Source organism: Scomber japonicus, chromosome 15, assembly GCF_027409825.1.
Source record: "Scomber japonicus isolate fScoJap1 chromosome 15, fScoJap1.pri, whole genome shotgun sequence".
NCBI lineage: Eukaryota > Metazoa > Chordata > Actinopteri > Scombriformes > Scombridae > Scomber > Scomber japonicus.
Window position 1 is genome coordinate 9,731,148 of NC_070592.1, and position 13,841 is coordinate 9,744,988.

The 13,841-nt window shown below is 39.1% G+C and overlaps 1 protein-coding gene across 1 annotated transcript in view; it reads right to left on the reverse strand.

Annotated features, from left to right (window-relative positions):
* Nucleotides 1–13,841, reverse strand: part of samd12 (sterile alpha motif domain containing 12) — a 104,097-nt gene that overhangs the window by 60,977 nt on the left and 29,279 nt on the right. The window contains exon 4 of the mRNA XM_053334058.1: nt 2,529–2,669. Within this exon, the coding sequence (XP_053190033.1) occupies nt 2,529–2,669 (141 nt within the window). The remainder of the gene's footprint in view (nt 1–2,528; nt 2,670–13,841) is intronic.

Sequence of the window (13,841 nt, forward strand, 5' to 3'; positions counted from 1 at the left end):
TCCATGGTCTTCTACATAAAAACCATGGAGTGTGTCCACAGTTGCCTAATGCTTATTACTGTATTAACTAATGTGACTAGCATCTTCATAAACTATTAAATAATATATAAATTTGAGAACACTATTAGTAAATGATTAGTAGACACATTGGTTAACTGTAGAGTGTTACCAATTTTCTAAAATAATGTTTTCAAGGTGGTTCCCATTACATCTTCTCTTCCAAATTCTGTATATCTGCCAAATTTGGGCATTTTCTCTCCCTCTGTCCTCTCTCCCTGCAGGCCCAGGCTCCACTAACAGGCTGCCTCCTGCTGAGGCCAGCGGCCTGACACTGCTGAGGCTGGTGGGCTGTCTCTTCCCATATCATCAATACAGAGGCGAAAACAACAGAGGATAGGAGAAGGATGAGAGAAGAGTAGAAGAGCTGGAAAGATGACAACAAACAAAATGCGCTGAAGGAAGGAGATGGGAGGCTGGAGACTATCCCTTAGCAAAGTGTCAGCACTTGGCTAATCTTTCTCCTTTGCACTTTCCTTTCTTTCTGTTTTTCACTGCTAGGGGACCAAAACAGCAGCAGGGGATAGAAGCTTCTTTATTACACTCTAAATGTTTTCCAAGAATTTTGTGGAGTGACAAGAATCCCTAGAATATGTTTTTCGGGCCCTGCAGCAAAGCCGTATTTGAGAGTCTATGGGCAGACGGGTGCTGATGGAAGCAGTGGTGATGCGGGGCGCTGCCAGTAGCAGTAATGGAGGAGGGCAGCTGCTAGAATTGCTGAGGAAGACACATGGGAATCTGAGCATCATAGGATGAAAAGGAGAAAGCAAAGAGAGGATGGAAAACAACAGTGCCTGGCTGTTGTGATCAAACGTGCTACAGATTATGCTTTGTAAAAGTGAGAAATGCAATGTGTAGAAAGCAAAGAAATTAGGTTAAAGTGAGAAACTGCAGGGTGCCACAGTGTGTGTTGGAAAAGATGATGAAGGAAGTATAAAGCTGATAAAGATTTTCTGCTTTGAATCAGATAATACATGTGTTATAAATGTATTGTATGAAATGCTAATTATGTCATTTACATAATGTAAATTACATGCAGCATAATTGAAAATAAATGTTACTGCAGACATCTCAATTGTTTTTCATACAATATAAAACTAAATAAGGGGTACTTATGCAAACCAGTTTTATGAGTATATTGTAGTTTTTGTGAATACATGGTCACCTTTGTCTTACTGTGATTTGGTTTTATACTAATCATGCAAAATGTGATGTATGACATGACTGAACACTAAAACTGTTGTATTAGCAAATTATAAATTGCTTGAAAATGTATTGCTTGAAAAATGATGAAGGTATTGTTTCTTCTGTCAACGGTCCAACACTAATTATCCTTGTGCTTGTTTTGGAGTGAACTAGCACCTACACTTCTTGTTGAGATGAGCGCCTTGCATTGGTAAAGGGTTCTCGAATACAAGTCTTAATAATTAACAAATTTCCACTGCATCAAAGATTGAGTAGCAGTGCATTACATGATGATATTTCAGTACAAAAACTACAGAACTATGTACATCAACTGTATTTCTGTATTAACGATACAAATGACACCATCATTGTGTAAGCAAGTCCTTAAACTTGAACTCATCCTCCTCTTCTAAGCGTGTAGGAGAACCGATGGTGGCTGTGAAACTCGCTAAAAACATGAAAGGCCCTCTCTAGAGCCAGTGTTTGTTTTGTCCATTCTGGGCTACTGTAGAAACATAGTGGGGCAACATGGATGCCCCCAAGGCAGAAGACCCGCTCCCTTTGTAGATATAAAGGGGCTCATTCTAAGGTAACGAATGCCACCAAATTCTACACACTGCTCCTTTAAATGCGTGTTGTCAACAAGCCATGTTACTTTTTCAACAGGAGCGCCGACAACATTGCAAACTGTGGCGATTGGTGGTTATGTCACACAAAAGTGGTCCAGGTTGTGGTTAAATTTTGTTCAGTCTGAAGTCTTGAGTATGTATGCTCTATAGATTTAGAGTTATCATAAAATGTGATGTTAGACAACCTTACAGTTTACCACAGATTAGGTAATCTGTGACTCATCTGTGACTAAATGACACCAAGAAGTAACAACAGACTTCAAAACTGTGGAGTTCTTTAACATGATATCAGCTATCTGCACACTCATATTTACCAATTAAACTGGTCTGTGATCATTTTACACCAAACGATATCAAAGGAGAACATTTGTGTTTGACTCTTTTCGTTGCATAATCATTTTTGATTCATCATTTCCTGCAGGCCTCAAAAAATACAGTGATTGCCATGAGTACAGATGGCATGCACATAAATGCAGCACAGTAAATGATTTGAATATTTATCGAAATGTAAGATGTCAGTCTCCTTGTGAATAATTTTTACCCGGGAGCTACAGTACAAGCTTGTGTGAGTACATCTTGTATGTGATTCACATTATTATGGTGAAATATGTACAGTAATTTTACACAAGCGTCAATATGTTCTGCTGAAAGGTTTACCTTGTGTGAGAAGTTGAAGGGTCCTGACTTCCTCCCGCACACGGAGCTGCAGGACCTGCTGCAGGATGTGCTGCCTCTGGGCTTCCTGCATGATACCCATTCTCTCCAGCTTCCTGTCTGTCAATCTCATCAGAGCCCGCCCTAAAACAGAAAAAGGAAACAAGCTTGTAGTTGAGGGACAGAAGGAGTAGGATGCCAGTGGGAATCCAATATGCACAGCTTGAGACACTTTAAAAGAGTACAAATAAAGCATTTGTGTCAGTTGAAGAACTGAGCGAGGAAACACACGAGCAAACAAATACGGTGAGATGATCACAGCCGCACAATTCATGGGTTGCATGTTGATAACAGAGCATAAAATGTTGAAGCTTTCCAAGTCTGCAACATTGTTTCGGAGACAAAAACTATTTTAAGACTCGTTCCTCTATTATGTGACTGTCAATTAGTCTGCAAACTGCTATTAAGTGCGGCACACGTATTACATAAATATCAGGGTTGTACATCCCCTGAGCGAGAATCCCTCACAGCTCCTTCCTTAATTGCAAATCCTTGTATAAAATCCATAATTTAATCATCCAATCAGTTTCTATGAAGGGGATTTGGGCTGCTGATAAAATGCAAGTAGAATATGGTGTAATTATTAATGCTTGTTAGGAGTGCCTTTGTTACATGTGGGATGGTAAGCAGATAGGATGATAATGCAGGGTAATTACTAGGAATTATGTTGGACCCCGACAGCTCCCTTTGCTCTTTTGTCCTGATGACTGCCGGGACAGAAATTTGCTCTGATTGGTTGACAGCTGGGGCAAAGATCAGTCCTTATAGGCCCGTGGAAGTTAGCCTCACACATTCTTTCGCCTCTTTTCATCCCTTCTGTGTCTGTTTAGATCATTGAATACACTCACAAACTAACAAAATATGAAACTTCATTCCCAATAGTGCAAAAAATGAAATTGGTTTACTTCCTCTCACTCAATGTCCTTGCTAAAAAGAATACAGAAAAAGGCCAACTTCATCATTTCATGCCTCCTGACTTCTTCAGAAGATCTATTGTAGATTGTTAGGGCATGCTGAGTCCCACACTACCACTTTGTTACCATAGTACAAAAGGGAGTACTTGGGAAAGCTAAGTACCCTAACATGTTAGCTGACTGTGTTAGTCCAATCTTGTCCCACCTTAACAAAAGAAGCTCTTTGCTCGACGCTGTGGCCAGATGGGGGTAAAATGCCAAACATAGTTAAGGCGCTCCAATGCAAAATGGCGCTGAAAGTACCCATTACATAAACACTGGGGAGTTAAGTACAGTCATGAAGGCTCAGAAGTGAGAACAGCATATTAAATAGGAAGATGCAAAGACGAAGATTAGTGAGATGGAAAGAGAAAGTGGACTAATGAATCAAAGGCGGGGTGGAGGGGGGGGGGGGGGGCAGAAAGTTGGGGAGAAGAGGGAGATGTACAAATTGACAGAAAGAAAAAAAAATAGATGTGAACATAAAGCATACGCTGTTATGAGTCTATAATATTGAGCAACCGTCATTTGGCAACTCATCATGTAACCAAAGATAGATCGGCATGGCAACAGAGGTTCACTCTTTCTCTGGTTCAGTAATGTCTATCTTAAATAACACATACAAGAGATACAACAGAGCAGTTGAAGGAGATAACAGATGGTTAACAGCATCTTTGCTAATCTTTGTATTACAAAACAACTTGGTGTACATGGTTTCCTTAATCCCTGTGTTTTATTATTATAATGGATTTGATAACAGTTACAAAATCAACCAGTTTTTTTCCATTTTAATATTTTTTTTCTTCAATTCCCTGCCTTTCAATCACATTTGATTGGTAGAGCACCTTTTGTACAGGTTAGTGAGTGCAATTCAAAGTGCTTTACACATGACTGACAAGCCGATAATAAGACAAAAAGTTAAAATGTGAGATTGAGAATATGGGAACATGTTTAAAAAGATTTTTAAAAAATGTATTGTAACTGATACAATCAAATAAAAACAAAAAATTATACGAAGCATGAATTTATTTACTTTGCTTAAATACTTACTACTTACTCAAGTCATCAATTAAATATGTACATTTATAGGCAACTCTTATCAAAGTAGGAGTACATAAAAAGTTGATAAATCAATATTAAATATGTTTACAGAGCTGTTAAAGAGGAATCAGGCCTCCAGGACCCTCAAAAAGAACATTAAGGTTAATGAAACCTTCTAGTTATGCTTCAGAATTATTCATTAAAAGCATTTAGCATGAATATTTAATTCACTAAATATGTTTTCCTGTGGAGGTTTTAAATATATATATAATAAATCAGGCCTGATGTCTCTGAACAAGTGTCTTAAGAGTACCAATGTGGGCAGGTGGAGTGTTACGTATGCCTGAAATATGTGAAACTACAGACAAACTGCCAGTTCTCAGTTTTGAATGCCAATGCGGTGCGCTCCTTCAGGTCAGCACGGCAGTATCAGCAGGGCGGAACAGCTTCTGTAAGGAGTCCAAGCTTTCACTCTCTTGCCCTGCAGTTCTGAGTCATTGGTTTCGACAATCCTACCAAGCCTCAGCTGGGAATTTTTCAAACCACAATTAATACACCGAGCAGTGTAGCATGGCCACGAGGAGAGGAGGAGGAGGAGGTGGTGGTGGTGCAGGAGGCAGAGGATAGGACAGAGGAAGAAATTGGTCAAGAAGAAATAAATGAGGTAAGAGAGGCAGAGATGCTGGAAGACAAGTTGAGTGTCTGGGAAAACAAAATGGTACATAAATAGTGGATATATTGCAAAAAAAAATATTGCAAATATAGAGGCGAAATATGAGAAAAGAACAAGACTGTGCTGTTTAGTGAGTGGTACAAACTAAATATTACAAGTTATACTACTAAATACATTGTTTGGTCATGTAGACATCACTCCAAACATAGAGACGCATTTTCTAATTGGGTGTCCCATTGGCAATAAACACCATTTGTAAATGTTTTGCTTTCCAAAACATTTACAAATCCTTGATAAGAAAAAAAAGTGTAACAATGTGATACCACTATAGTTAAGGTCTGGTTAGGTTTAGGCCCAGAAACTACTTAAGATCATAATTTGAGTAAAAATGATCACTTTGTTGAGGTTAGAAAACCAAGTTATGTGGGTTAGAGTTACTACTTCTTATACTCGCAATTGGAAAAGTGACACTCGTGGTTGGAAACAGGAAACAAATGGTCTCCTGCAGCAAAGTAAACTCCTGGCTTAATGCCTCCATCCAGCCTTACTCCTTCGAATGAAGAAATGTGTCAATACACTCACCAGCAACTTCATTAGGAACACTCCAGTACACCACCACCCACTATGACCTCAATAATAAACATAAAGTAGAAATATCACCTTTCTGACAATGTCAACAAAAACTGAAAATGTATCCGCTTTGTAAAAGTAGAATTTATAGCAGAGCTGTTGCATTGGATTATAGATTAGATTGCACAGGTGTTTCTAATAAAGTGGCTGGTGCGAGTATTGTGCCACTGCCCATGATAATAATTTCTACAGCTGGTAAGACACCTGCGACACAAAAGTAGCTATTGGTTGTTTTTGGGTGGCTGACAATACAAACCTACTGCGTTGTTTTTATGTTTGGAGGACAGAGTCAAATATTATGTCAGCATGGTTAATTGGTTAATTGTACAAGATTATAGTGCTATGATAGAGTATTGTTTCAGTTCATTTGGTAGGCCAACACAAAAAGATGATGGTAAATTGTTTTTTAACACATGGCAAAAAATCATTACTGTTGTACCCTCCTCTGTTAGGGAGAGGAATCTGGTTCTGGATGTATGTACAATCATTGGCTTCTGTTTGAAGACAACGAAGAACGTTTTCATGTACAGTATTTATTCAATCCCTCTTGATTACTCTTGTTCTGTGGTTTTGTCACTACAATCTTCTTTGCTTATCGATTGGATTCAAATTTCAGTCTATCCTCTGACACCTAACAGGGCCCTATCTTATTCATTTCACACATTCTCACTCACTACGGTTTGGCAAGTTTTGAGCAAATTTCTACAATTTGGGCAACTTAAAATGTAACTCAGCATGTGTTTCCATGATCAACCAAATGATCAAATACTAATAGTTAATGTAGTTAAGTTAATGGCAAGGCAAGGCAAGGCAAGGCAAGGCAAGGCAAGGCAGTTTTATTTATATAGCACATTTCATACACAATGGCAACTCAATGTGCTTTACATAAAACATTAAAACATACAATTAACCCCCCCCCCCCCCCCGCTCCCATAATAAAAACAAAGTACAGAAAAATAGAAAGACATAAATAAAATGCTAGAGTAGAACATTAAATATAAGATTGCAGAATAAAATAATAATTAGCTTTAAAAATCATTATCACTAATGAATAATATGATTACTGTAATTGAGCACCAATAACTATGACTATAACTATTACAATGTATTTCTGCTAAAGACTGCACCACAGACAGCTTCAAACATGTTTCATTTTTTAAATCTCTAGTCAGCTGTGATGGACTGACGGGTCCCCTTTGACCAAATATAAGCATGTTCAGCCAATGAAAACACTGGTTCACCATGTGTTATTTTTCTATCATGTTCCATCATCATGTCTATAACAGAATAACACTACAAACCTGACTGCAAACTGTAGCCTCTCACTTGTGACACTGTTTAGTTTGTGATCTATCTAACTCTGATCAATATTTATTTATTACCCGCATTGAAAAGGTGAAATTATAACCTTCTTTGGTTAGTCTAAGTGCATGGCATTTCCACTGAACGGTAGCTCAATGTGACCGTACCAAGATGGCATTTGTGTTTTTAAATAAACTAATTTATTTCCTGTGATGTACCCTGTGGTGCTTTTATCAGCTGCCATGGTGATAAAGAGTGGAGTGACATGCAAACAGGGCCCCCTGTCTGAGCTCCAAGCAGGGAGTTTGTGGCTGTGTGCATCCCTGACTCTAATAACTCTTTATTTTTTAGGCTTTCTGGCGGAGAGGTGACATTTCCCAATGAGTGGCAGTGTGACATGAAAGCCTCTACCACAGTGTCAAGGTATAATAGAAATATCAGTATTTTCATTCATAATCACAACCTCACTTTTTTCATATGCCAACTTTTTGCATCAGCCAAGTTTCAGGTCATTTTAAGGTAAACATTTAAACCAACCTACATTCTTTCTGTGCATACTGAAATGCTGCATCTTTACCCAGCCTTGTTCTTTCTCTCAAGCTTCTTTGCCTCCTTCCTCTCCTATCTCACTGCTTCTCCACTGTCATTTACCTACTCAGATAGCTTCTTGACTACCACACTTATCTGTCCCCCAGGAATAAGGTAAATAATGTCCTCCTGTCTTTCTTTAGTGGCTCCAAACTGCTTCTGCTGCTTTCACTGTACTGTGAATATTTCTTTACTTCACCTATTTGTTTGATTCTGGCAGTTACCTGTAGCTCTGATTCATTTCCACTGGCTGTATTTTATGGGACAAAAGCTATATTGGAATCATACTGAAAAAATGTACGATCAGCTCCATTGTACATATTTTTGATGCAATGCACAAACTCAAAAATGGGCACACGTGTATACACGAACATTTTACAGAAATACACTGATGTGCGTACACACAAACACATTGTCCCTTGGAATTAGATTAATGAGTGGTGTGTAAGCAGCAGTGTTGGGCTGAAGCAGATTAATCTACAGCTACAGCCTGGCACAGTCAACCACGGCTTTGATGAATGGGAGCTTAAAGTGCATCAGTACACACACACACACACACACACACAAACACACACACACACCCGCGTGCAAACACACACAAATATGGTATGTATTTTGTCACGTGCATGCACACACAGACACTGATCTTGCAAGTCCATCTCATTTTTCCATGCAAGGCTAAAATGCCACGCTAATTATGGTTGTGTGTGGTGCAGCCATGGGTAAGGACAGGACAGCTACAAAGGCAGCAAAATAACCCTCCTCTCCCTTTAAGTTCAAAAATTGTACTTTTCAACCCTGACATGTTTTGGCAGCTGTGCTAGAAGCTGGCGATATGGGGAAAGAATGTATTCTATGACTACTTCTCCTCAGGTAAATCTTCCACACCGGTCACACATATTTCTCAAATCTCCTGCGCAGCTGTGCGCCAATATGTGTGTCCTCTAGGGATGAATGTCACTGAGCTGCATCTGGCAAACTGCACTCCAAACCTGCGCTACACTCTGTCTAGAACAGAATAACAAGTGATTTGAATGTTGAATGCTGGGTAGTAAGTATATTTCTGGCTGCCATATGCAATAGGAACACCCTCAAGGATAAAATAATAGCATTGGATTCACCTGGCTGATGATGGCAAATTATGGAAAGTTGCAGCACTGGGCATGTTTTGCACTGGCACAACTTGAAGTCCTTAAAGTAAATGGTGACTGATTGTCTCAGTCACTGAGCTGCTTGTGGCCCCGCAGCTAAAAGGCTACTGCAGCCACTGTGCACCTGTGATCCAGTGCTGATGCTATTCCTGACTCCAGGAGAAGAGGCCAGTTATGATCCTAAAGAGAACATGGTTCATTGTGTGTAATGAAGCTAGTTCAGCCAAAGAGAGAGAGCATGAATAGAGAGAGAACACACAAATACACACCAGATAATAAGCTGTCTCAGTCCTCCACTTGTCACAGCAGCAGTAGCCTCATGCTGATTTCACCACTACTGATCTATTTCAGTTTGCTGATCATTATACAGCTCCTCTGTTGGTTAGCCACTGCTAACAACCTGTAGACGGCTCACTGGGACTCCTAACGCCGTGGAATCGGTATAGATTACTATGGAGCTAAGTAGCTGTGTTGAGTTAAACACATGACTATGGATTTCCATGGTCATTATGTAATTTCAAGACATGATATCCTTTCACAGGTAGGAGATCACAATTATGTATTTCAGACACTCGTTGTGTGCCACCGACCTTTATGATGGCTTGGGCTATGATTAGAGTAACCTGCCTTGATTTTGTCAGGCAAACCAGACTTTCATTTTCAGTCACTGCTGCAAAATATGGCACTCACTGGTAAAATAAGAAGAAGGTTTATGAGATAATTCAGTCTTTTATCAATGTCAATCATGTTATCATACAACACATTTCACAGAAAGTCATAATTAAAAAGGAATGCACAACACTGCAGAAACGTCAAGATTCACACTCTAAAAGCACTAGAGCCCATATTTCTCATATTGCAACTTCATAATATATTTCTCTACGCCCTCCATGCTTTGTAAATGTATACACCTTTCAAACTCCACACCTCCTGTTTGTAGCACAAGCCACCTGTAACTAATTTGTAGTCTTCAAGTCCTCTCATTGAAGAGTGCACCTACTTTGATGCATAGAAAAGATGTAAATGCAAATGATACATCAAGCTCCAAAATCACTGGATCCTACACTTCCCATAATGCAACACAACAACATCTTTTGTTAGATTTCTGCTGCCTACTTAAATGCTCACACCCGTAGCCGAAATAATAAGCCAACAAATAATGAATCATCTCAACCTTTATATAACCTACAATGCAGTTTAAATAAAGTTGGTTGTCATGCAGGAAGTCCTACAATGTTTTGAAAGACTCACCAAGCCTAATGTCTCTGCTCTATGTGGTAACGAGCAGCAACAAGAACTGCAAAAGGTGAAAGAAAAGTGTAAAACTGTACGGTCGTAGACTTACTTAGCCTGAGTGCCACTGCTGAATCATATTGGTGGAAAACAGGTGAAACATATTCACCACAGTGTGAGATGATTACCGTGACTGAGACCATATGAGATTACCATGACTCATATGATCACATCATGCATGGCTTTAATATAGGTTGTCTTTCTATGATCATTACACTGGGGACATGAAGTGTTATGATTTAAATATCAAGAGTCTGTTTTTCTCTTTTTTTGGCAGTTCCAGGCTTTTAATCTGTCTTTTAAAAAATAAGGGAACAGTATAAACAGAAGAACACAGTCATTTTATCTGTTCACTCTCAACATGTTAACATGTGTTCTTTGCTGTTTTCTTTTGAGTCTAACATTATTTAAGTAAAATGTGAAGCAGACTGTAAGTGGGCTTTCACAGTTGTGCTGTTGGCATATAGAATTTGTCTTAGTTTTTGTTTACGCCTGAAGAATCAGGATCATGTTGCCTTACACATAGTGAGTTGTAGTACGACAAACTGATTCCCAGTAACCTCTCCTCCAAGGGAAGAGAAATATCCATTTCTTTCTGTGTTTTATGGGGAAGTTACAAAATACACACATAGCTTGTTAAATATACCTGTACAAATACTTAAATGATGTTATTTGTTGATTTTTTAACAGGATGATTTGATGTAGGTGTTCTCAATTGCGTAGCAAGGTCACGTTTAAGTGCATAAAGCCCCACTTTGATATTGTACTTTGTTACTAGGAAAGTGGTACAGGTTTTACATTCTAACTCTGTTTGAAGGTAAATGAGTTGAGTTGTGCAATATGGGAAGTCCCATGTGGATTTGGTAAAACATTTTGGAATATAAATGTCCTTTACAATTATACATCATACATTCCCAGGTTATTTTTGTGGGTTTATGGTTATTAAATATGCATTTACCCGGGTTTATTTCATGTTTTGCCAGATTTTACTTTCATTGTTCTTCTTTTAAATAATTTTTGTATTAAAAACTGAACCAAACAGTGAAAGCACAAGAGCTGCTATCTAAAAAGGACTCCATAGTTTAAACACTCTGTTAAAATGACCTCTTGCAAATGTCAACAATGAAATTAAAGCTACATGAACCCCTGAAGTAATTGTGTCCTGTCTAATATCTAATTCCACGGGTAACACTAAAAGTGTATATAGTGCTATAAGCTGAAGCACACTTCTTCACATGGCTGCTCTAAGGCATTTCACTCCCTATCTCTGAAGATTCATTTCAAAATTCTCCATATGGAAAAGCAAGGGCGACATTTTCAAAACATGAATTTGGCGGAATAGTAATTATTTTTATATTGCACATCACTATATAATCACCTTGCCAATGGCATCATTAACCATGATTCCTTCTGTCTGTGGATCAAATTGCCCCCCAGACAGCTCATCAACAGCGAACTGTTCAGATTTCCCTTTTGGAAATGACATAAAACAATAGCCACCAATGGAGCCGTTTCGTGGCTTGTGAATTGATGTGCAGCCATGTTAGTCCCTTTGACTCGTTTACTGTATGCTTGTTCCTCTATTACACAGCGGTGTTTTTATGACAGCCGTCTGTGGTGCCTGTAGAATTCATTGTCTCATCACTCAAGTGCTGTTTAGGCCTGTCCGTGGGTGTCTGGTTTAAAATAGCCTTTGTCACCTTTCATCCTTTTCTGCAGCTCATCAAATATACATTTTGTACCCAGCGTGAGACCTTCCAGTGGACGAGGAGATCACGGCCAGAGCGACGTGGGCTACCGTTATTTTGTGGAAAGATGAAAGTGGAAAGATGATGGATCCGGGAACCAGAGGGGGTAGAACACAGACCTTTGAAAGAACTGAAGTCGTATAGGGTGAGCTGATAGATACAGGCCACCCTTCATTAAACCACTAATATTACAGGCTATTAATTATTCAGAATAGTGCCTTATGACGCCATACATCAATGTATGTTAGGAAGCCGGTTATTCATTTATCCTAGTATTCCTGTGTGAGGAAAAACAGCCGAACCGATGGATGGTGGGAGCAGAAATCTTTGCATGCTCAGGTCCCAATTCACACGTCACTGCTGTCTCTGTTTTTTATCAAACCTACAGTGTCTCCAAATTAGCTGACTGGCTGCCGGGATGACTGGATACCTATCCTGCCAGCCTCTACAGCTGCGTCTAATTCCCGTCTTTGTATGCCTCTAGAGAGCCTCTGAATTTCCACACTCTGATGTAATGGTCTTCTCTGACAGAAAATATAACTTAATAGTGACTCACCCTTTATTTCCTCTTCCACCCTCTTTCTTTTGATTACCCGTGTCACCACACCTTTTGTGCTGATTACATCTGAGGTATCGGAAATTGTGTGTTTAACTCATTTATCGTGCAGAGCTATTCTCTCACATAAAGAATTTCGTCATTGTAATTACAATGGATTAGGGACTAATATCTAATTATGCCTTAATATGCTTTAATGCATTTTTAATGACAGCTGGGTGTTAAAGTCAAATTCGACGGCTGCCTCTGTTGAGGGTGGGAGCTGAAGATTGAGGGAGGCAAAGAGTTTCTTGGCAGTATAGGCTGGAGGGAGGATGGGAAACATTGATTTCTTTGGCGGAGGTTACAGGAGCCTAGCAGGGAGGCAGCTGCTGCATACTGAAGTCATTCAACGTTAAAATGTTGCACCAGCCCTGATACGCAGTAAAATGCATTTCCCTCGCCGCTGTTTTATGTCAAAGGAGGGAGGACACAAATGCCTGTTTGAATTATGATCTGGAATAGAGACGGTTTATTGATTTGCTACTTTATGAAGGGATGACTACATTGCCAAGACAAGTAAGATTGAGTACCGCTGGCAGCCGAAAAGAGGTTTGAGTATTCTGTTATGGATGGATTGGACAGAAAATACAGTAAAGAAAGGCTACGGTCTGGAGAATCCAATGCTCCGCAAAGCAAAAATCTGGCTTATTCATGTAGACGCACACACAAACACACACATACACACACATACACACACACATTTCCAATTTTCAAGGGTCACAGCCAGTGTATGACAAGCACGCTGAGCAAATAGATATTCTCAGATGCGGGCCTGCATGCACTTATAGATGTATTCACACTCACTGTTTGTTTGTGTACACAATTGTTTTCCATAACAATATTCCATTCATCATTTGTTTCCCCCCTTGTTTATTCTAACAGAGTGCAGGAACAGAAAAATATCTTCATAATATTTCAAAGATTGATTGGGATGCAAATTGCCTTGTGAGCCCAATTGGTGTGGCTTGTCCTGTTTTAATTGGGTTCTGTTAATTAATGCTCGATGTGAAGACAAAGTGGATTACTTGCAGGTTTTTGCGCATGTCATTATCTCCTAATTGTGCCAGTAGGAAAGCGTGTGTGACTGTGTATTGTATGTGCATGAGTGTGCATAAATATTCACTTAACTCTTTCCTAACTTGTATGATCCTGCAAAAATCATTACACCTCAATAACAAACACAGGTCATTAAGTTAATACGTTATTAAGAAGCTAATTTTTAATGTTTTAATCACTGAAAAACTAATAAGAGAAAATATAATTTATTTACAGGTTATAA